Source organism: Mesocricetus auratus, unplaced genomic scaffold (assembly GCF_017639785.1).
Source record: "Mesocricetus auratus isolate SY011 unplaced genomic scaffold, BCM_Maur_2.0 Super-Scaffold_4256, whole genome shotgun sequence".
NCBI lineage: Eukaryota > Metazoa > Chordata > Mammalia > Rodentia > Cricetidae > Mesocricetus > Mesocricetus auratus.
In genome coordinates this window covers 52,147,200-52,170,536 of record NW_024429182.1, presented here as the reverse complement: position 1 = coordinate 52,170,536, position 23,337 = coordinate 52,147,200, and the positions used below count along the sequence as shown (strand labels likewise).

At 48.9% G+C, this 23,337-nt stretch overlaps 2 protein-coding genes across 3 annotated transcripts; both read right to left on the bottom strand.

The window, feature by feature from the left end:
* Tigd3 (tigger transposable element derived 3) lies at positions 1–2,981 on the bottom strand. Its single transcript, XM_013112000.3, has 2 exons — positions 2,817–2,981; positions 1–1,937 (listed from the first exon to the last, which is right to left on the bottom strand). The coding sequence occupies exon 2, from the start codon at positions 1,920–1,922 to the stop codon at positions 510–512; it is 1,413 nt and encodes a 470-aa protein (XP_012967454.1). The 5' UTR covers positions 1,923–1,937; positions 2,817–2,981; the 3' UTR covers positions 1–509.
* Positions 2,982–5,689: 2,708 nt separating this feature from the next.
* On the bottom strand, positions 5,690–22,035 carry Dpf2 (double PHD fingers 2). 2 transcript variants are annotated; one of them, XM_013115201.3, is made up of 12 exons: positions 21,893–22,035; positions 17,109–17,269; positions 16,354–16,461; positions 14,925–15,088; positions 14,057–14,149; positions 13,845–13,923; positions 13,324–13,365; positions 12,210–12,347; positions 11,759–11,887; positions 11,504–11,616; positions 10,262–10,343; positions 5,690–6,918 (listed from the first exon to the last, which is right to left on the bottom strand). In XM_013115201.3, exons 1-12 carry the CDS (start codon positions 21,922–21,924, stop codon positions 6,842–6,844), a joined length of 1,218 nt encoding a protein of 405 aa, XP_012970655.1. In that variant the 5' UTR covers positions 21,925–22,035; the 3' UTR covers positions 5,690–6,841. The 2 variants fall into 2 exon arrangements, with proteins under 2 accessions (XP_012970655.1, XP_005064026.1); XM_005063969.4 differs by lacking the exon at positions 13,324–13,365.
* Positions 22,036–23,337: the final 1,302 nt, after the last annotated feature.

Below are 23,337 nucleotides of genomic sequence, written 5' to 3'. Positions count from 1 at the left end.
TGGTTAAAAATTTTATTTCCAGAAGCAGACTTGGTTTTGACACAAAATTTAAGGGATTGGGGCCATCTGTTAGAAGTCCACCTTTCACTGGGCAGGGATACACACCTTTTATCCCAGCTCTTGGGAAGCAGAGACAGGCGGATCTCTGAGTTCAAGACCAGCCTGGTCTACAAGAGCTAGTTCCAGGGCAGGCTCCAAAGCTACACAGAGAAAGCCTGTCTCAAACAAACAAACAAAAAGTCCACCTTTCTAGGTTCCAGCCTCTCTAGACTAACTGCCCCCAGAGCTTGCCTAGAAGCTACACAGCCCAGATTCCCACTCTAGAGGCCCCATCTGTAGAGACAGACTGGGCTTGATCAACTTTTACTCTGGCCTTAGACTTTTTGTCCCAACTCCCTTCTCTTCTGCCCCTTCCGCACGCTGTTTCCACAGGAAAGAGTCAGTCTGCCTCTGGAGAGGTGTTTCCATGGGAAACAGGAGAGGGCGATTCTGCAGGCTGCCGCATTTCTTCACAGACAGCAGAGCTGTTCCACCTCCACCTCACAATCGTAGAATTTCTCAAAGGGCTCTGGAGAGGTACTGTTACATTCAAGCCACCTCCTCAAGGTGCACAGTGCCCTCAGGGCATCGGCTTTGGTGGGCAGGGACTCAAAGCCATCTTCTTCCCTCCCAGTGTCTTCAGTACCAGTCTCCTCTTTGCATACTCTAGGCCCTGGGGCCTCATCCTCCAGGTCCACAAAGTGGGAGAACTCCTCCTGACTCAGCCCACTTGGGACTGGTGACATCTCCGTGTCTTTGTCCAGAGACAGTGGTGTTTTGCCTGGAGCGAGACCTTCGTGAATGAAGCTGCTCAGAATGAGCTGAGGAGGCACCTTGGCCCAAGCTGCTGCCACCATATGCAGAGCATCTAACACTGTGATGCTGGCCCTGGCTTCAGCCAGCGAGGTGCCGTCTCTCCCACTCTGCATGGCAGCCAGTTTGCTCAGCAGACGGTGACGGTAATGGGCCTTAAAGGCCAAAACCACAGAGCCAGGCAGGGAGGGTGTGGTACTGGAGGCAGAGAGAGGCAGGAGTCGTACATGGTGGAGTCCAGGAAGGCTGGCCCACTCCTCGGCCACTCTAGCAGCCAGTAGCAAGGCAACCCGTCGGCCCTGCTGTCCCATGTCCTGGTCAAACTGTGCCAGCCACTGTGACCAGGGGATGGCAAGATCAGGGTGATAAGAGGCAGGCAGTGCCTCACTGTTGACCCCAAAGAAGCATCTTGGGGCAGCCTGGAGCCCGCCCACAAATACCTTTCGCTTTTCTGTGCCCCTGCTGTTGGCACACAGCAGCACCTGTAACCGGTCACACGCCAACACTCTGCCAGGCCCTGCCCGGTACAACAAGGGCACTTCAGCACAGCCAAACACATCTTCTGGTGAGAAGTCTTTAAGAGAAAGAGGTGGCTGGGCCTGGGATGGAAGCCCAGGGGGCGGTGGCTCGGGAGGGAACAGAGGGACGAGGACCTGGCGAGCCCCAAAGCCCACATTGTTTCGGCGTTTCCAGCGGACTAGCCAGCCAATGCTGGGCACAAAATCCTGACCCATGATATCAGCCAGCTCCTTGGCCTTGTGGAGCAGCATGGGCCCCGTGACATCCCAGGCCTTGGCCCGGGCAATGTGGTACCAGCAGAGTAGGGCCTCGTCGATCCCGCTGTATTTGGATTCCCGCTTCCGCTTGCGCCCATGGTTGGCTGTGCCACTACACCAGTCTGCCAGCAGCTTCTCCTTGTTCTTGCAGATGCGTGAGATCTGGGGCTGCGAGACCTGGAAGCGCCGGGCCACCTCTGACTGGGACATCTTGGACTCATCCAGGAGTTCCAGCACTTGGATCTTCTCAGCCAGGGACAGGGCGTGAAGCTTCTTTTTTGAGCTCAGCTCCATGACTCTGCCGGGCACCTGCTGGGCAGGAAAAGTAGGAGAGGGTGCATAGGCTGAGGGCAGGAGGGATAGGAGAGTACAGGCCGTAAGAGGACGGGTGATCTGCTGGAATGCAGAAGGCTAGGCGAGGCCAGACCAGTTGGAAGAGAAGGGATGACCAGGCTGAGGGAGAAGGCCAGGCCCCATCCTAAAGACTGCCAGAACAGAGCCGGCAGTGTCTCTGGTCAAAGGCAGAGGGAATTCTGGGCTAGGGTTTGTCATTGTTGGGGTAGAAAAAATGACTAGAGGTCAGGGGACTGCTGTAAGGACAACCAGGGAGCAGCTGCAGGGACAACAAAGGAGCTATGACAGAGGCCTGGGGCTAAAGCTGAGTGAGGCAGGTGTAGAGGCCTCAGAGTGGCCCGGGAGGTAGCCCTGCGAGGAGAGGGGAGGAAGGCCGGGGTTGAATTTTGATGAGGCAGGTGGTGGACTGAATGGACAGAGTTGATGTGAACAGGTTAGATGACACAGATGACAAAGCCAGATGGATGGGTCTGAAGGCGCCAGTCTAATTTGGTGCTGGTGAGGCGGAATGGTAAGGCTAGTCAAGAGTCTAGCCTGAAGGGAAGTGGAGGGCACGGTGGAGAGTGAAGGTGCCAAGGTGCCAAGGCGACAAAGGGCGACACAGGGAGGGTGAGGAGGCTACGGGCAGCAAAAAGGGGGAGGGATGTCTCCCGCCGGGTGGTAGGTAGTCTGGAGGGATATCAGGGAGCAGCGGTCGGGAGCAGGAAGCCCCAGAGCTGGCCTCTGCGTCCAGGCTCGCTCCGCCTTGACCCAGGGTCAGTCGGATAGACGGACCCAGGCGTCGATCCAGTCCGCCCGCCCGCCCGCCAACCCGGACTCCCGCTCCGCACCCACCTCCAGGCGCTGTCCCGCGGCTCCCGCCCCTGCCCCAGCCCGACTCCCGGGCCCGGGTGTGCTAGGTTACAGCAGAACCAGAGAGGGACGGGCGCCGCGACCCCGAGGGCAGAGCGCTGCCGGGAGGTGCACGGGCGGCGGGCGCGCGCACGACAGGGACCTGCCCGCGCCGCCCGTGCCGAGCTCTCCCAAGGCTGGGAAAACCGCGGCCGGGCCCTCAGCAGCCCCGCCTTGGCAAGTTTGATTGGCCACCAGTTTCACTTGTCCCACCTCCGACTGCATGTCATTGGGCGCTGAGGAAGTGGCGGTCCGTCGGCCTTCTGGAGGAGGAGCTTCCCGCGCTGAGGGGCAGGAACCCGAGCCTCGAGCTAGGGTCTGGCGGGAGGACCCGGCCTCAGAGCCTGATTATCTCTCGGGCGACCGGCATGCCAAGACGGTGACCCAGGTGGCTTCGACCCCATCCCCACGGGGTGCCAAGCAGGGATATCCGCCCTCCCGAAGTTGTTTTAGAGACAAGATGAAACGAGAAAACGAACGGATGTAAGCTTTAAACCATAAAACTCAGTTACCATGGACAGCGCTGGCCTTCAGCTCACCAGCCCGCTACAAAACACAGGTCACCAGGCCTGAGGGGGCAAGAAAGGACCTATTTCTGCCAGTTTGGGTGCCTCATGGCAGGATCTAAGTTCCTATACTAGTCATTTCCCTCAACATTTGGTCCTGAACTAGGTGTAGATATCTTAGCCTTCCCTGATCCTTAAACAGCCGGGACCTCACTTCTCTGTATTTTCAATTTCTCCAGGACCTCACTTCTCTGTATTTTTAATTTCTCCAAGTCTCTTGTGAAGCCAACATTTCCTAAGTCTATTTCAGTGGTCTCATTTGCACATTTCTTTTCTGGCCCTCAAGACTACTCTAGTTACCAAGGATAGCTGCCTGGCTCCCTCTACTTCTGCCCTACTTAGCAGGACAGGCAGAGCACATCTCCTCGGAGCCCAGAGCACACAGCCAATTTACCAAATGCAGAGCTCAGCTTTTCAATAGGCAAGGAAGGTGAGGCAGGATCACAAATTTGAGGACATCCTAGGCTACATGAGAAAAAAACCAAAGCCTCCCCCCACCACACACACATGCCATGGGACTGGTGTGGAAATAAGGGGACACCTTTGGGAGCAACTGTTCTTCCTTCCTTGCTGAGGTAGGGTTTTGCAGTGTGGCATACTCCAATCCAGTTGGACGTTAGCAGATTCGGTCTCCACCTCCTATGTCTAAGAGCACTGGCATAATGGATTCATTGGGATACTGGGACAGAATTCAGGTGGTCAGGGTTACATGGCAAATGCTTTAACTGCCTGAGCCATCTCCCAGGTATACCAGCAGTTTGAGTGTGCACTACTCTTACAGGAGACCTGAGTTGAAGTGCTGAAGGGATAGCTCAGCTGTTAAGAGCACTGGCTGCTCTTCCAAAGGACTTGGATTTCATTCCCAGCACACATATGGTGGCAAAACACTCAAAACATAACCAAAAAAAAAAAACCCACAAAGACCAGCGTTCAGTTTCCAGCACTTCAGTGGCTCAAAACTACTTGTAATTCTAGCTCCCAGGGATGAGATGCCCTCCTTGTCGTGACCTCTGCACTGATGTATATATACACGTACATTTTTCTTAAAATAGGGTCACCCTGTGTAGCCTGGCTGTCCTCAAACTCTCTGTAGCCCAGTCTGGCCTTGAGCTCAGTCAGAGATCCACCTGCCTCTGCCTCTGGAGTTCTGGGACTAAAAGCCTGTGTCACTACTGTCAGCTCACATAATTCTTAAGAAGTCAATATATAGTCAATCGAGCTATACAAGATCCATTATGTAATATTAAAGTACTAGTGTGACTGGAGGAACTTGCTGTCAGTATAAAATAGCCTGGGAATGCTGGAAGGCTACATTATGGACAGTTCTGGCTCTGGAACCCTGCTCTTGCTTAGCAGTACTGCAGGCAATGAAAAGGCACATCAGATCACAAGACTTGAGGTTACTCTCCTCCTGGCTGCTCTATCATCTATCTAAGAGCTTTCCTTGTCCCATGATGACATCACTGGTTTGCACATGTATGGAGCTGAGAGAGTGGGCATTATGCACATTGAATGACCAGCCCAGCCAGAGGAAATCAGATCCCCCTGGAACTGGATTTACAGGTGGTTGTTAAGTCACCCGATATGAGTGCTGGGGAACTGAACTTGGTCCTCTGCAAAAGTAATAAGCACTCTTGCTTGCTGAGCTATCTCTTCAGGCCCTGCTTTAATTCCTTTGAACTTATACCAAGAGCAAGCTTCCATGCCCACTTTAAACACCTGACATCAATCACAATGTCATAAACTTGCCACACCTCCATCTACATAGCTGTCTTCCCAACCAGCCAAGACACAGAAATAAATAGGGTGCTAAAGCTGATTTTAACTCACTTTTTGTACTAATCAAAACAGCTTCATTCTTTTCTTTATAATAATAATGATTGTAAACTTGAATTTATACCAAAACTAACAAAAATTTTTATATGGTGGGGCTCAACAAAAATTTTGATTTTGGGAGAAAAAGTTGTTTCAATTTTTCAAAAAACCACTCTTATTAAGAAAGTAAGTTTGAAATGAAATGGCTTTTCAGGTCAGATGGTGGTGGTACACACCTTTAGTCTCAGCACACGGGAGGCAGACAGGCTAGTCTGGTCTACAGAGGGAGTACAAGGATAGGTTCCAAAAGCTACCCAGAGAAACTCTGTCTCGAGAAACAAAAAAACCAACCAACCAACCAAACAAACAAACACACAAAACAAAAGAAAAAGACTTTCAACAAGCAGTTAGGAGACAAACCATCTATCAGAGGGCTCTGTGTAAAAATGTTTATTTTTACTAATGTTTTGAATACAGGAACTAAGGATAGGAGGAGGGGGCCTCAACTTCACAGAAAACAAGTCAGGGCCTGCCCACAGCTAAGGAGGAAGGCCATTCCAGAGTGTTCTGGCATGGACTGTCCCCTCCTACTTAATGTCAGTACCACTAAGCAGGAAACAGAAAAGTCAGAGTGAAGACTTTACCCAGCTGCTAGCTAGCGTGCAAGGAAAGGGGACCTCCCGTGACCGCGTCAGAACACACAGGCAGGAGGCAGAGACTCCTGATTCAGTTAAGGGCAGGAGGCTGAATGCCCAGGTCCAGGAAGAACGAAAAGGGGACTTTGGAGGTAGGCTTTTTTATCGAGTTAAAAAACAGGCACATTATCCAACTTCTCCTTGTGGCCCCCAAGCTGCTGGCACAGCTCCCTGACATTGTCCCTCTCCACCACAAAAATGAAAGGGAATAAGGAAGGAGGCAGAAGACTCAAAGTTCTGAGGATGGGAAATGCTTAGATTGCCAGGGACCACCTGTGAGCGAGCCAGCCAAGCACAGGAAGGACAGGTGAAGCTGCTTGTCTACAGGACAGAGCCAGGAGGAGCCTGAGAACAGGAATCCCAGTTCAAGCACAGACCCCAAGTAGCATGACAGAAGACACAGGACTGCTTTGGCAGAGGCAAAGTGAAGCAGAACAAGGGTATGAAAAGGTCCTAGCAAGTGCCACCTCAGCCTGATCACTCCAGCTGCTCTCAGCAAAGGCCAGGCCTGGCTCACCCCTGGGGTAAAACTCTGGAAACCAGAGGGGGAGGAGGGGCTAGGCCAGGCTTCAGACAAGTGAGCTGCTCTCATATTCCTTCTTGGAGGAACCCATTTGAACCCTGTGATTACCAGGGACTTGGGCCCAAGGCAAGCAGAGTGAATGCACTTCTTGGAGAGCAGAGAGAAGTTAGGCCCACAGGTCAGTCCTGGGGCAGCATGCTGCTCCTTACTCCCTGAGGGCTTGGGACCAGAGGCAGTCAGAGTTGCCACCTCCCTGTGCAGTTGCCAAAGGCAGGTTGGCAGAACTACCAGAGTGAAAGAAGAAGAGGGGTATGAAAACCAAGGTAGAGGACAGCAACAGCTTAGAGGTGTGGGAAGCTGGGTGGCACATCAGGAGGAGTTCTGGTTCTGGTAGATGGATGCCTTCTCCTTCAGCAGATCCAGACACAGGTGGCAGCTCCAACTTCCTACAGAGAAGCAGAGTGTTAGGGTGGATCCCATCTGCTGTCTTCTGACTCTTCACACCTCTCCCCAGGAAGGACAGGGCAAATTCTGTAGCAGCAACTTCGTGGCTATCCTGAGCTGAAGGAAACGGCTTGGTCTTTTTTTTTTTTTTTTTTTTTTTTTGTTTGTTTTTTCGAGACAGGGTTTCTCTGTGGCTTTGGAGGCTGTCCTGGAACTTGCTTGGTAGTCCAGGCTGGTCTCGAACTCACAGAGATCCGCCTGCCTCTGCCTCCCGAGTGCTGGGATTAAAGGTGTGCGCCACCAACGCCCGGCCCGCTTGGTCTTTAAAGCTATGAAAATTGGAACTGGAGAGATGGCTCAGCAGTTATGAGGATCTGGGTTCAGTTCCCAGCACCCACATGGAGGCTTACAACTATGTATAACTCTAGTTATAGGGATCTGATGACCCCTTTGCTGACCTCCAAGGGCACCAGGAGGCATTCACGTAGTACAATGACATACATGCAGACAAAATACTCATACACATACACTAAAAATACATATATCTTGGGGGCTGGAGAGATGGCTCAGCAGTTAAGGGCACTGACTGCTCTTCTAGAGGCTAAGGCAGGGGAGTGCAAGTTCAAGGGCTACCTGGGCTACAGAGCTAGCTCAAGGCTAGCTTAGGCAATTTAGTGAGGCCCTATCTTAAAAAATACAACTGTGGAAAGCCGGGTGTTGGTGGCGCATGCCTTTAATCCCAGCACTCGGGAGGCAGAGGCAGGCGAATCTCTGTGAGTTCGAGACCAGCCTGGACTACCAAGCGAGTTCCAGGACAGCCTCCAAAGCCACAGAGAAACACTGTCTTGAAAAACCAAAAGAAAAAAGAAAAAAAAATACAACTGTGGGGACAGAGAGATGGCTCAGAGCCTGAGGACTTGAGTTTGGTCCCCAGAATGCACAGAGAAAGCAGACCTGACTTCTAAGTGTTGTCTTCTGACCTCTACACTAGTGCTGTGGCTCAGCTGCAACAGCACTCTTTTTTTTTGGTTTTTCGAGACTGGGTTTCTCTGTATTGTTTTGGAGGCTGTCCTGGAACTCACTCTGTAGACCAGGCTGGCCTCCAACTCAGAGAGATCCGCCTGCCTCTGCCTCCCGAGTGCTGGGATTAAAGGCGTGCGCCACCACCGCCCAGCTTGCAACAGCACTCTTAATAATTTTCCTTCTTCACCGGGCGGTGGTGGCACACGTCTTTAATCCCAGCACTCGGGAGTCAGAGGCAAGAGGATCTCTGGGAGTTCGAGGCTGGGTTGGACGACAGCCTCCAAAACAATACAGGGTTTTTCTGTGTCGCTTTGGAGTGTGTCCTAGAACTTTCTCTGTGGACCAGGCTAGCCTTGAACAATAATTTTCTTAAAAGAGTTGGGAGATATAAGGATATAGCTCAGTGGGAGGACATTTGGCCAGCATGTACAAGACCCTGGGTTCTATCTGGATTACATAAAAAAAAAAAAAAAAGCAAAGCAAAACAAAACAATATCCAAAAGTATAAAAGAATAAAAGAGTCTTTCTAATCCTAAGGCCAATATATGCTATGGTATTCCAACAAAGAGCCAAACAACGTTATATATTTAAGCTTTATGAGCCACATAGTCTCCTATCTTCATGTTCCTTTAAAAACCACTTTAAGAGCTGTGTGGTAGTAGCGCACACCTTTAATCCCAGCACTCGGAAGGCAGAGGCAGGCGGATCTCTGTTCTAGGCTAGCCTGGTCTACAGAACCAGTTCCAGGACAGACTATAAACTACAGAGAAACTCTGTCTGGAAAAACCAAACCAAATCAAAACAAACAAGACAAAAATGAAACAAAAAAACATGATTTAAATGTAAAAGTCACTGCTGACTTGCAAGCTATGTAAACTGACAGAGCTAGATGTAGCCCATAAGGCATACCATGCCAACCATGACCTACAGCAGAAGGCCACCTGATGTTCCATCGAGGAAAGTATAATTGGCCTGCAACTCTTGACTACCCCAGTGACTCACAAAATGTCAATGGGAAAGTCCTTGGGCCATCAGTGCAAGTTCTGTCTATAAGGTGCTATTTGATCATTAAACAAAACACAAGACACCATTTCCTTCAACGCTGATTTGGAGATGGATGAGGTATTCAGTAGCACTGTGTAGCCCTGCAGCTGTTAAAGTACTCACCAGCTTTGCTAGTGGCCTCATTCTCTGCAGACTGACCTACATTACAAGTCACTTGAAGGCTGGCTCCCGCCTGTGCACAGCAGAGCTACTAGGTACTTGGGCCCTCCTAGACAAGCTTTGAGTTCCTTGCAGTGGTTCTCAACCTTCCTAATGCTGAGACCCTTTAATACAGCTCCTCATGTTACAGTGATCCCCAAACACAAATTATTCCATTGTTACTTCATAACTGTAATTTTGCTACTATTATGAATTGTAACATAAATATCTGACATGCAGGATATCCAATATGTGACCCCTATGGGGGTTGAGACCCACAGGCTGAGAACTACTACCTTAGAGGCAGAAGCTAGGCACAGAAACACAGTTAGAAGGGACTTTTGTGGAAAAGAACCACTCCTTGTTGCCACCATTGGTGTTGGTATAGCACTTTCATGAACTTGGAACCACTAGAGATGCAGAAAGATATCCCAGGCTCCAGGGTCAACTCCCTCCCAAATAGGGAAGAGAGGAAAGAATCAATCCATCAGTGTGGGAGAGTGATAATAGAGATGTCATGTCAGATAAGCTGCCAACTGAATTTCTGGACTATACGAAGGGAGAAAGCTTTCTCTTTGTAACTGTTCTCTGCTCAGCTAGTTCTTTTTCATGTTGGTAATTTTCTGTATCTCTAATGACAAAGTACAAACATTAAGTTCTTTCTTTCTTTCTTTCTTTCTTTTTTTTTTTTTGGTTTTTCCAGACAGGATTTCTCTGAATTGTTTTGGAGGCTATCCTGGAACTCGATCTATAGACCAGGCTGGCCTCGAACTCACAGAGATCCGCCTGCCTTTGCCTCCCCAGTGCTGGGATTAAAGGTGTGCGCCACTAACGCCTGGCAAACATTAAGTTCTTTAAATTAAAATTCTATACCAGGCAGTGGTGGTGAACACCTTTAATCCCAGCACTTGGGAAGCAGAGGCAGTTGGATCTCTGTGAGCTCAAGGCCAACCTGGTCTACAAAGCAAGTTTCAGAGCAGCCAGGGCTGTTATACAGAGAAACCCTGTCTTGAGAATAAAAAAATAAACAAAAAAAGACCTAAATGCATTGTCAATGTTTTACTTGATGTTATGGATCCTTCTGGGATAAAGTATTTTGAGTAGATGTGGGCCACTTACCTTCAGGAGGCTCAGACATGGATGGAGTGAGACAGTACATGTGGTAGCCACGGTCACAGTCATCACAGAAGAGCAACTGGTCCTGCAGAAGGTAAGAAGAAAGAACAGGGGTCCAAAGGCTTATGCACCTAAGTTATGACACTGCTGCTATTTCCACAAGGGACTGACAGCTGCTAAGAACAGATGTAGAGGGGCTGGAGAGATGGCTCAGCAGTTGAGAGCACTGACTGCTCTTCCAGAGGCTCCAGGTTTAATTCCCAGCACCCACACGGCAGCTCACAACTGTCTGTAACTCCAGTTCCATGGGACCTGATACTCTTACACAGATATAAATGCAGGCAAAATATCAACGCACATGAAATAAAATAAATAATTAAAAAAAAAGATGTAGGACCTATCTATCTCAACCTATTCAGATTCTAACTGATCACAAAGCCTACTATTTCCCTACAATCTCTTCTCTACAAAGGTGCCAGTTACCTTCTGAAAATATGAGACAGAACATATTACACAACATCCATTCCCCAATAAAAGGCCTCTGACAACATCTCCAAGGCCCAAGCACAGAGGTGGAGCTCAGAAGCAAAGCTCATGCTTAGTGTACACCAGGTCCTGGGTCAATCTCCAGGATCCCTCACTGCTCATAAAAGGATACAAGACCCCACAGAGCAAACGACGCCCATATCTCTGATCCACCTCCCCGACACAGGAAAGATCTAGTGGGTAGCAATGTCCTTGTTACAGGGGGCTTGCCAACCTCAAGGTAAAGACTGGCTATACCTTCTTGGAAATATACTCACTTCATACCTTCTTGGACTGGATCTTTGTATTATCAAAACTCCAACACCAACTTCATTTCCTCCAAAAGCAAATCTAACTAGAAACCTCTATCAGTATTAAGTTAACTCTTTTTTTGTTTGTTTTTCGAGACAAGGTTTCTCTGTATAGCTTTGGAGTCTGTCCTGGAACTTGCTTTGTAGACCAGTTAACTCTTTGGCTCATCAAGGTATATCACACAAAATTCTGTTACCCAAGTACACAAATTCAGAAAGCATGGTCTTTTCTGTCTTACTTAGTGACCTGAGAGCCAAAAACACTGTTGGTGCTCAAGAAACAGATTTTTTTTTAAACAAGTGTAAAATTCCCTGGGGGAGGTTAAGGAGGGACATGTGGGGAAGCCCTTGCTTGCTCTGGAGGGAGCCGAGGGGAGAGCCAGGCAGGCTGAGAGGGCACGGCACGCACGTCATTCTCCGAAGTGCCGCAGAGGTTGCAGCACTTGCACTCGATGCACTGCCAGCGGTAGGTCTTCACAGCCGCCATCATCACAGGGGTGAACTGCAGGCAGGACGGGTGCCCTGTGGGGGAGGTGAGTCAAACAGGAGGCTGGAAACCCCGCGGGGAATGGGCAAGGGAGGCTGCCTGGCTGACAGCACTGAGTAGCCAGGTCAAGAGTTTCCTGGGCACTGAATGCAGCCTGCTCTCTGAGAATGGAGGTACCTGAGCGACCACAGTCAGAACAGGACACTAGCTCCTCAGGCTGCCCTGTCTTCTTGTTGATTTTTGAGTCCCCCAGGCAGAAGTCACAGTAGTTGTTGGGCAGGGCTAATCCATCAGGTCCTTTCTTGGCTACAGGAGAAAAAGAAAGAAATTCTGAAGGAAACTCTGGGTTACCCCACACTTCCTACAAGGAGGACTTTTATTTTAAACATTTTTTAAATTTCATTTTATATTCCACCCAAAGTACTTCCTCCCATCCCTCCTTCTGTCCCCCTTGCCTCCCCCTCCCAGCCCACCCCTCATCCACTCCTCCCAACAGGTAAGGGATCCCATTGGGAGTCAACACAGTTTGGTACATTAAGTTGGGGCAGAACCATGTGCCTCCCCAAGGAGGGTTTTTATAACCAGGCTGGCTCCTCTCCTGTTTGCCCATCCTGACACCTCAGCTTACATTTCTGCTCCTCAGACCTCTGGGAAACAGGAGTGGGTGGCTGAGAGTCTTCTTTGTCCTCTCCTTCCTCCTCAGCTAGGTGGGAATGGGCATAGTGGTAACTGAGACCAGGTCGGTTCTTGTAGCGTTTTCCACAGACTGGGTGGAAGAAGATTGCAGAGAAATGTTAGGACACGAAGGTGCTACTCACCCACTCTGACAAGCTGTAAAGCACCATCTAAGGCCCATGAAAAATACTCTGTCCCCAGGATTTCTAATCTGAGATGAGCCTTAGTGACGGCCCCTGCCCCTTATCCAAGAGCATCAGGCCCTGGACATCCCAGTTTCTAGGATTCTCTTCCTAGAACACAATCCCACAGCTACTAATATTTTTCTACACTGGCTTTTGGAAGGACTCAGCCCATGCTGCAACAACTAGCCCTGGGAATAGCAACTGTCTGGGAGCTCCAGGTCAGGAAAGTTCTATGGTCTTGCCTTATGACAAAGGGGGAAAGGTAATAAGGAGACGTCAGACTCTTTTTCTGCTATGTAAATGTGGCACGCTCATTCCATCCCATGTATACCATGCAGTCAATCCCAACTGAATAGGCAAAGGGCTGAGGGTGGGTTTCTTAGGGGACACCTACCAACTGAGCAGCCAGAATAACTGTCCCCAAAGAATCTGAGATATATTCCCATACTAGAGTCCTGCCCAGCCCCTGCCAACAAGCAAGGAAAGAATCACGGTATCTTATCTTGAGTGATGACACCAAGAGGGGCAAGGGGGCCAGCAGGAAGGAATGAGGAGGATGGGAGTAGGTGGTGGTATGATAGTGGGAATATTAGCTGACCACCTGGTGTCTTTTCTGGGGTGCATCAGATGAATCTATTCACATGGGTGCTGTTAAGACGAAGTTACCCCACAGACTAGGCCAAGTAAGACTACGGGAGACGAGCAACGACAAAGAAAGCTGCTAGGACTCTGAGAGCGGAGCACAGCCGGGGCTCCACAGCACTACCATCAGACCACTGCAGACTCCAAAGCAGACACCACAGGAAACGAGAAAGGCAGGAGGTCAAGGGAAGAGGGAAAAGGGACAGGAAAACCACAAGTCTGAAAAGTTGAGAGAGCTACCTCTCTGGGGCGCTTTCGAGGTATGCTTTTGTTTGAAACTATCTGAAAGACAGAAAGAAAAGTCATGAGAAGAAGGCCTTGGTACATTTGAGACAGGGCAGCAACAGCAGGAAAACAAGAGCAAGTGAGAGAGAACCCCAGCAGCGGTGCTACAGGCTGGAGCACGGAAGTAGGGTGAGCCAAAGCAAAGGTAAAGAGGACAGACAGACACTGACCCTCAGGGCTGGCCCCCTGTGCCCTGATGGGTCAGCAGATCTGGATGCTGCCCACTATGAGGCCAACTCTGTCTGCTGTTGAGTTCCCTCATCCTCCCACCCCAGGAGCCACAGAAATCTCTCCCAGAGCATGCAGGTCCCACCCACTATGAAGCAAAGGCCAGGGCTTCTCAGAGGTTGGCAGGCAGGATAAGAACACAGGCTTATTTTTATCACTCAGTGCAAGAACATGATCCCCTTACTCTCATATCCAGAGCAGGAGCAGGGTCCAAGACAAGAACTACCCACCCCTCAGGGGGCACTCACTGTCACAGGCATAGGGCTTATCCCGGTCCTCAAGGATGGAAGCATCCAGTTTCTTCCGGGCACTGCTCACACCCTTACTCTGCCAAGAACAGCAAAAAGATGATGCCATTACTAAGGTGTCTAGGCCAGAAGAGCAAAGCAACTACAAGAAATAAAGCCGGGCCTTCTGGACCAGTCTGCTACATCCTTCAGGCAGGGTACTGGCTCCTTACCTTGGATTTCCCCTTTCCCCGACGTTTTGGAGTATCTTCTTCATAGTCCTCATCATCAAGATCATCTAGGAAGTCATCAGGTTCAAGGATCCGCTGAGTAGACCAGAAGATTTGAATGAGCAGAAGTCAAGTACATCCAAAAGCTTCTTCATGGTGTAGAATTAGCCACCTGGGATTACCCAGAAGCTTCTCTGGAGCTTAACCCCACCTATAATCATTCTTCATCCTACACTCCTATCCCTGCTTCCTTTCCTCTGAGCCTCTTCAAGTTGCTTTCCCCCATTTCTCTGTTTCCATAAAGCTCTCCCTGATAACCCAGGCAGTTATGCCCTGTCTTGCTTGCTCTGCTTCTAATACTTATGTCCTAGTTTAAATGAGTTTTGCTGCTTACTTGTGTGACTTTGAGGGAAGTTCTAATGGCTTTGCTTCTGCCTCCCTGTCTGTGAAATGGGAACCACAGGACCTACCTCATAAGGTTGTGCAGGAGGAAGCATATGGAAAAACACTTAGACAGTACCTGGCTTATCTGTAGCTCTTCTCATCTTTAAACTTAGTTGATAGGTGTGAACCAGGTGTGCTTCACCTATGTAACACCAGGCACCTAAGGTTTCTAACGAAATCCTTGTATGAAAGAGAATGAATAGTTAGCCTGTACTGAGACGAGGGCAAGCAGTGACAGGCTAGACAGTAGCAGAGCCAGCGGCCAGCAAGAGCCACAGGACCGCAGGGCAGCCTCAGCTTCTGTTTCGGCTGTTTTTCTTTTTTGTGCTAGGGCTCACACACCAAGAAGCAAGTGTTCTACCATGGATCTTGGTCAGTTCTGCTAACTGGTCCTTACTAAAGTCCTCTAGCCACAGAGATAACATACCTTCCGTGCTCGACTGTTGGTAACAGGAAACTCGCCCAGGCTGTCATCATCAACACGGGGATCTGGAGCGCCTCGTTTCTCCAGAGGGTCAGTACGCAACAGAGCCTCTAAACTGCTGCCATCCTGAGAGATAAGCCCCTCTTTCTTCAGGGTCTGGTCTGTGTCTGGAACAAATCAGAACGAAGCAAACTCAGAAGGGCTGAAGATGAGTCTATGATATCTAGGGCCAAGTCAAAGTCAGCCACTAACTTCTGTTCTACAGGAACCAAAATGGTTCAGCAGCACTGGAATACAGCTATTTACCTGTTTTCCCTAACACAGTGAGTTCTTTGAAGGATGGAAACATACGTCATTTAATTTAGTATGTGCAAGAGCTAACACAGAGCCAGGGAATAGCAGGTGATCAGCAAGCTTCTAGCCACGCAACAGACCATGGCCCTGCTTAGGAAGTGGGCCCCTTACTCCGTTTATTTATTTACTCATGATTATTGTGCATATATGTGTAGTATAGATCTGTGTGGTGTATGAACACATGTGGGTACACATGCTGGAGAAGGACATCGGAACCTTGATTTAGGCTGGGATTACAGGAACATGCTGGTCACACGAGCTTTTTTTTTTTTCCCAGACAGGGTTTCTCTGTATTGTTTTGGAGGCTATCCTGGAACTCGCTCTGTAGACCAGGCTGGCCTCGAACTCAGAGATCCGCCTGCCTCCCGAGTGCTGGGATTAAAAGCGTGCGCTGCCGGGCGGTGGTGGCACACGCCTTTAATCCCAGCACTCGGGAGGCAGAGGCAGGCGGATCTCTGTGAGTTCAAGGCCGGGCTGGACCGATAGCCTCCAAAACAATACAGAGAAACCCTGTCTCGTAAAAACCAAAAAAAAAAGCGTGCGCCAATAATGCCCGGCACATACCAGTTTTTCATATGAATGCTAGATTAGAATTTAGGGCCTTATGCTCACACAGGAAGTACTGGGACATCTCTCCAGCCTATATTATTTTGAGACAATTTCATGTGTGTTTTTTTTGTTTGTTTGTTTGTTTGTTTACTGAGACAAGGGTTTCTCTGTGTTGCTTTGGATCCTGTCCTGGAATTCACTCTGTAGACCAGGCTGGCCTCCAACTCACAGAGATCCGCTTGCCTCTACCTCCCAAGTGCTGAGATTAAAAGTGTACACCTCCACTGCCCAGCTAATTTCATACATCTTATTTTGAGGCTCTCATGTAGCCCAGGCTGGCCTCAAACGCCCTGTGTAGCAGAGAATGATCTTGAATTTCTGATCCTCCTGCTTCAACCTCTTTAATGCTGTGATTATGTAGGAATACACAACCATGTTCAGTTTATGCAAAGCTGGAGATCAAACCCAGGGCCCTGTGCTTGCGGGGTGAGCACTCTAGCACCTGAGCTACAACATCTCCAGCCTCTACCTGGTTTAATAGATGGAAAGGAAAGCCTGGGATCCTCAGGTGGGTGAGCTCGACGCTTTTTCCGCCAGCGCCGGGCAGGGTAGGAGTACAACTGTCCAGAGGCCAATCCTGAGGAAGGAAAAAAAGAGCAATCAAACCCTAACCCAGCCATAGAAATGGCACCAAATACTCTATGGATGAGAACTCTGTTGAGCTCTAAAACAAGGGAGTGAGCCTGGGTTGGATGAGATATTTCATGGAAAAGAAAAACAGATATGACTCGGGAGGCAGAGGCAGGCGGATCTCTGTGAGTTCGAGGAAAAACAAAAACAAAAACAAACAAAAAAAAAAAGAACATAGATAGGGGTTAATTTAAGTTATAAGAACTAGTTAGGGCCAGGTGGTGGTGGCACACGCTTTTAACCCCAGCACTCAGGAGGCAGAGGCAGCCTGGTCTACAGAGTGAGTTCCAGGACAGCCTCCAAAACCACAGAGAAAACCTGTCTCGAAAAAACTGAACAAGCCTAAGCAAGGGCCGAGTTTTCATAATTAATAAGTCTCCATGTTTTTTGTGAGTTGGTGGTCCAAAGAAAAATCTACCTACACTTCAGAGGCCAGAAAACAAAGGTGCTGCAGCTTCATGCTCCCACTTATCACAAGACCACATTCATCTACCGCTGTGAGCAGTAGAGGAACTTCACACTTTCCCATCTCATAAGTGAAAAAAAGACACTTCCTTGTGCTCTTGAGTCACTTCACTGAAGCCTCAACCTTACCTGGTCCTCGGTGTCGCTTTTCCATCCAGATATAACAATTGCTCTGGGCTACTCCAGTCTGTGAGTCCAAGAAAGGCAGGCGCACGCTACGCTCAGCACAGAGGCGGGCATTGTAACTGTGGCACTGTTCCATGGCATCTTTGTAGTACTGTTCCCCAAGGCTGCAGCAAGGTAAGACAGAGGTGTGGGGTGTCAAGTCATCCTTCTTCCCTGTCACCTGCTTCTCTAGAGGACTCAGGAATCTGGGAGACTCTCTTTTCTGTTATTTGTCTCCTTTACTGCCTCAAGGGGCACAAAGAACCTTCACTAAGCCATCACATGAGGAAAGACAAGTTACCATGAGCTGGGCCACAGCTCTGCATAATAAATAATAAACCATCACTGTAAGGCAAGATTTTATCATGTATAGAATCAGACATAAGCCTTTTCAAATACTTGGTTTTTATTTTTCGAGACAGGGTTTCTCTGTATTGCTTTGGAGGTTGTCCTGGAACTCTGGAGACCAGGGTGGCCTTGAACTTACAGAGATCTGCCTGCCTCTGCCTCCCATGTGCTGATATTAAAGGTGTGCACCACCAACTTTGTCTGTTTTGTTTTGAGACAAGGTCTCTCATTCTGCATCCCAGGTACTAAACTCATAGAAATCCCTCTGTCTCCCAAATCAAACTTAAATCTTTTTTTTGTTTGTTTTTTGCTTTTCTGAGACAGGGTTTTTCTATGTAACAGTCCTGGCTGTCCTGGAACTTGATTTGTAGACTACTGCCGGGCGGTGGTGGTGCACACCTTTAGTCCCAGCACTTGGAAGGCAGAGGCAGGAGGATCTCTGTGAATCTGAGGTCCACCAGAGTGAGTTACATGGTGCAACCATTTCTTTAAAAAAAAAAAAAAGATGTCTCAGCAGTTAAGAACACTGCTCTTGTAAAGAACCTGGGTTTGGCTCCCAGCATCCATCTACTGGTTCACAACCATCCATTAACTCCAGTCATGGGATTTAATTCCTTCTTCTGACCTCTGAAGGCACCAGGCACACATGTGGTACGCATGCATATAGGCAAAACACTCATACACATAGAATAATTTTTTAAAAATGTAAATGCTCTTCATGTACAAACAATCCAAAGGTAACTAAGGGGAAAAGAAGAGCACAGTGCTGAAAAGTGTCACAGGAATAGGATATCCACATAGTCACAAGGTAAGCAAGATTTGCAGTGTTCCAGTCAGGCGGTAGTGGTGCACGCCTTTAATCCCAATGCTCAGGAGGCAGAATCAGGTAATCTTTGTGAGTTCAAAGCCAGCCTGGTATACAGATCGAGTTCCAGGACAGACTCCAAAGCCACCCAGAGAACACCTGCCTTGAAAAAACAAAAACAAAACAAAACAAAAAAAGAATCTGCAGTGTTCCAGGGAGAGAAACTCCCTAGGTTCCTCAAAGCTTTTACAAAGCACCAGTACTAACAGAAAGCCTGTTACCCTAAAAGGCCCATCTCAGGCCCTTCCTAACTGCCATACAGCTGACACCCAGAATTTTCTGGCCCTGAAAGATCCAATCTGAAATCTGAAGGGGATTCCCTAAGTATTAGCTAGATGTATTCTATCACTGAGCTATATCCCAGCCAAATATTCATTAAAAAAAAAAAAGGAGAGGCGTGTGTAGCTCATACTGGACTCAAACCCAGTATGCAGTTAACAATGACCTTGAATTTCTGCTCTTCTGGTGTCTATCTGTTTTATGTGGTGTTAGGGAATCAAACCAGGATCATCTGTATGCTAAGCAAGTACTCTACCAACTGAGTTATATCCCTAGCCTTCAATCAACCTTAAAAACAGACATAATGCTTTAATTCCAGCACTCAGGAGGCAGAGGCAGGCGGATCTTTGTGAGTTCGAGGCCAGCCTGGTCTACAGAGGGAGTTCCAAGACAGCCTCCAAAACAATACAGAGAAACCCTGTCTCGAGAAAAAAAAAAAAAAAAAAAAAAAACAAACAAACCAGACATAATGAGTTCAGGAGCCTTCTTTCCCAAACCACCCCCATTACCCATGAAGATGTCTAGATCACATCAGGATGGATTTGAGAGTAAAAAGACTGGCTTGGCTAGTTATCAATAGACACAGACATGCAATGAACCTGTGTGGACCTCTAGTCCTCTCCTACAGATCAGGGCAGTTACACTAGATGAACTCTAACCAACCAGGGTTCTGATGGAGACAGTAAGGGTAAGGAGGCATGAAAAGCAGGAGGGAGTCAGTCTCTGTGGCTAATACCTACCACTAAAGCTATGTCAGCAAGCTGATGGGGACTGTCACTGAGCAGTCACAATAGACCACCAGAAAATGAAAAGGACACACACCATACACAGCAACACAACAAGTACAGCCTGACTCGACTCAACGAGCAGTAATAACTGTAATTAAGGTACAAATGTGTTGGAAAGCACAGCGCAGAAAGAGAGCAAGCTCACATTTGCTGCCTTTAGGAGGCAGCCACATCCTTACCACACAGCAAAAGTGGGTAAACAAGGCTGAGTGCAGCAGCTCCTTTGTTTCTGCTGATGGGAATTGATGCTGACACTGGAAGTCAGATGGAAGGAAGGACGAGCCCACTGGGGCTGGCAGCTGTGACGCCAGAGCATGGAGACTGAAGGCGGCTTGAAGAGTGACTGACATGTCCAGTCAGTACTCTTGCAGGTTAGGCGCAGCTCTAGAAGGTGAAGCAAGGGGTCTAGGAGGTAAGATGGCCAGAATTGAAGTGTGTGTGTGTGTGTGTGTGTGTGTGTGTGTGTGTGTGTGTGTGTGAAGAGAGCAAAGGGGGAGAGTATACTTATAAATTCCTGTGGCAAAAAAACTTCAAGCTTCTGTTATTCTATGGACCTAAGGACATTCTATTTACCTAACTTATGAAGTTTTAAAACTAGTTAGCAGCCATGGTTATTTTAGATTAGTATTTATCCTAGTAAGACCACCATAAAGACTATTTCAATCATGACATCACATTTGAGAAAAACAGATCATTAAAATGGAAGTCTTCTCACAGGACAAAATAAAAGATGAGCCAGTGGTCTTATCCTCAATGTGTGATGTCAGCTGACACAAGACTTTAAGCACACTATCATCATGAAAAAAAAAAGCATCAGAAAAGCATCTTTCAGGGTGAGAATAGTGAGGGAAAGCTCTGAGGAGGCACGTAATAGTGGCGGTCCACAGTCTTCTGCACCTTAACTGGGGAGAACCAAGCTCACTGACACTCAGGAACCAGTGGCTGACTAAAGAGTAATGGGCACCCAGCACTTAAAATCCTACACCAATGGGTTGGCAGCTCATTTTCTGGAAGACCATCTTTCAACACTAAGAGCTCCATTAACATGTAATTCTGAAAGCCTAGGCAAGCACATTCCGCTAGAACAGTAAGTTTTTCAGGGTAGAAGCGGTGACTCTTTTTTTTTTTCACAGGACACTTGTCCCCCCCCACACACACACTGGAACAGGGAAAGTCAACAAAGAAAAAGGCAGGTTGGTAACAAAGAGTTAACGTCTGAGTCCAGAAGGAGAACTATATCAACAGCCTCATTTATGATTGAGGGAGACGTTAGCCTGAAGGGAGCTGGGGAGACTGGGGTGGGCAGATCAGAAAAGTATAACAGTGCTGGGAGGGGTGGTTGACGGAGGCAGCAGGATACAGCCAAAAGCAAGTTAAAAAAAGTCACAAGAGAAGGCACTTAGCTTAATGGAAGTGGGAAAGCATTTTCGAAGAAAAGGGCTCCAAGCAGCGGGAGGGGGGAGCAACTTAACCTTAAGGGGGGAGGGGGGCTCTTGCGACGACTGGGAGTCAGCCCACGACAAAGACAGGCGAGAAGCTGTGAAAGTCCCCCAGAATAGTTCCCAAACCTTTACTTTGTCATTCAGAATCCAAAAGCTTCGACTGTACAGCTGAATACTTCAAATCTTCTACCCTTATATCACACCCAACATGGCCATTAAAGAAAGAGAAGGTCATTTTTAAGTCTAATGGGCATTAACCACCCCATTCCAAAACTCGCTCGGATTCTTCTTCAAGGAGGAAGGAGGATGAAACGCATCAAAACCTCAACATCTCTAACTCACGGGAAGCGGTTAAGAGGCCAGTACCCATTCCCAGTGTCTCCCAACAACCGTTAACTTCAGCACAATGGCATCTATGGTACAGAGAACGCCCACCTAGGGACTCCTGCGGGCCAGGAGGCCATGGGGTTCCGGTCTGGTTCCCCACTCCCCGAAGTTCTTTCCCTCCCGTTTCTACTCTTGGACCAATTCTTTCCAAGAACACCTTTCGTCTCCGGTACCCCGGATCTCCTAGTTAATGTCATCGAACTGCTTAAGTCTTAGGATCCCAGCAGGAACCGCGGAGCCAGTAGCCCCAGGGAGGGCGGTGGGCGGGGAAGGGACCGCGACCTCCAGGGGCCGCCCGGCCTCGGTTGGCTCCGCGAAACTGACGCGTCTCCGGAGAGGGGCCGAGAACCGTGCGCCTCTCGATCACAGCACGTAGCTCCGCTCGGGACTCGGCCCGCGAGGAGGACGCCCGTCGGGGGCTCCCGTGTGCCCCCCTCCCGGCCTCCACAAGTTTCCAAAAGAAGCCCGGCGTCTTATCTGGAGTCTTCCGTAGCACTCCCTACCAGGAGTCGCACAGCAAGGACTTCCCGGGCATGTCCTTCTCTCTGTCTTGTCTCTTCCCGCACCCCCTCTCTACTCCCAGGCCCCTTTACAAGATCTCTGGTTCCGGAGAGAGGGAAAAAAAAAAAGACCACTCACAGCTTCACTACATTCTCCACCACAGCCGCCATCTTCCCTGCTCCTCTCCCTCAGGCCGGGAGGCCCCGAAGCCCGCAACGCGCAGGCGCTGAGCCTACTCAGGACACTCGTCCTCGACCCTCTGCGCAGGCGCAACAGTGAGTGCGCGCACGCACCGGCCCACCGGCTCAAGAGCTGGGGAACCAGCGCGAGGGAGCCCAATGCGCAGGCGCAACTGGAAAGACGTACGCGCAATCGGCTTCTCCGTCTAGAGGATCCGCCTCCTCCATTTAGAGGAGCCTCGGAGAGAAGGTCTGCCGTGGCTAGATAGTGAGAAAGGCAGGTGAAAAGGCTACGGAGACAGATGACGACATTAGCCACTTGGTTGACTCACAGGGAGGAACACTTGCGCAGTGAAAAGTCACCAGTGTTCCCAAACATCGACCGGTTTTAAAAGTGAACTCCCAGAATAGGATGTTCTTTGGCATGACTCGCGTTCTGACAGTTACCATACTTTCCGGTCAGTAACCCTAGTCCTAGAACTTCACTGGTACCTACCTTTTCTTTCTTGAGAGCTACTCTTTAAAAAATTTTTTAATGCTTTCTTTTGGTGTGTATGCCTCTCTGTGTGCGCACGCATGTACAGTGGCACATATGTGGGAACCAGATAGCAATTTGCAGGAGTCCGTTCTTTCCTTCCACTTTGTGGGTCTGGGGGATGGTAGTCATGGTTGTCAGGCTTGGTGACATCCCACCAACCCTTTGCTTGCTATTCCTAAGCACATTCACACCAATGAAAATTTCAATATGATGAATGTAGCTAAATGGAGGAGGCGGATCCCTCTAATACCACAATCAAAAGGAAGTCCCAAAGTACAAAGAGGCATTTTTTTTTTTTTTTTTTTTTTGGTTTTTCGAGACAGGGTTTCTCTGTGGCTTTGGAGGCTGTCCTGGAACTAGCTCTTGTAGACCAGGCTGGTCTCGAACTCACAGAGATCCTCCTGCCTCTGCCTCCCGAGTGCTGGGATTAAAGGCGTGCGCCACCAACCCCCGGCACAAAGAGGCATTATTGGACAGCCAACAATGTTAAGTGTCCCTATGGTACACTGTCTTTTTAATTTTTTTTTTTTGGTTTTTCGAGACAGGGTTTCTCTGTATTGTTTTGGAGGCTGTCCTGGAACTAGCTTTGTAGACCAGGCTGGCCTCGAACTCACAGAGATCCGCCTGCCTCTGCCTCCCGAGTGCTGGGATTAAAGGCGTGCGCCACCAACGCCCGGCGTCTTTTTAAATTTTTATTTGTAATTTTTGTTTGTTTTGGTTTTTGAGACAGAATCTCAAGCTGGACAGTGTGGTGCACCCTTTAATACCAGTACTCAGGTGATAGGTCTATGTGAGTTCAAGGCCAGCCTGGTCCACAGAGCTACACAGAGAATCCCTGTCTCAAAAAACAAACTAAAAAAGATTTG

What these genes read in the sequence shown, in the direction of transcription:
- Tigd3 (XM_013112000.3), bottom strand. Translation starts at nt 1,922, where the DNA reads ATGGAGCTGAGCTCAAAAAAGAAGCTTCACGCCCTGTCCCTGGCTGAG.
- Dpf2 (XM_013115201.3), bottom strand. Translation starts at nt 21,924, where the DNA reads ATGGCGGCTGTGGTGGAGAATGTAGTGAAGCT. An exon ending in AAAGCGACACCGAGGACCAG is followed by an intron (nt 16,462 to 17,108) that starts GTAAGGTTGAGG and finishes TTCCTTCCTCAG; the next exon opens with GATTGGCCTCTGGACAGTTG. An exon ending in GGGGAAAGGGGAAATCCAAG is followed by an intron (nt 13,924 to 14,056) that starts GTAAGGAGCCAG and finishes TGTTCTTGGCAG; the next exon opens with AGTAAGGGTGTGAGCAGTGC.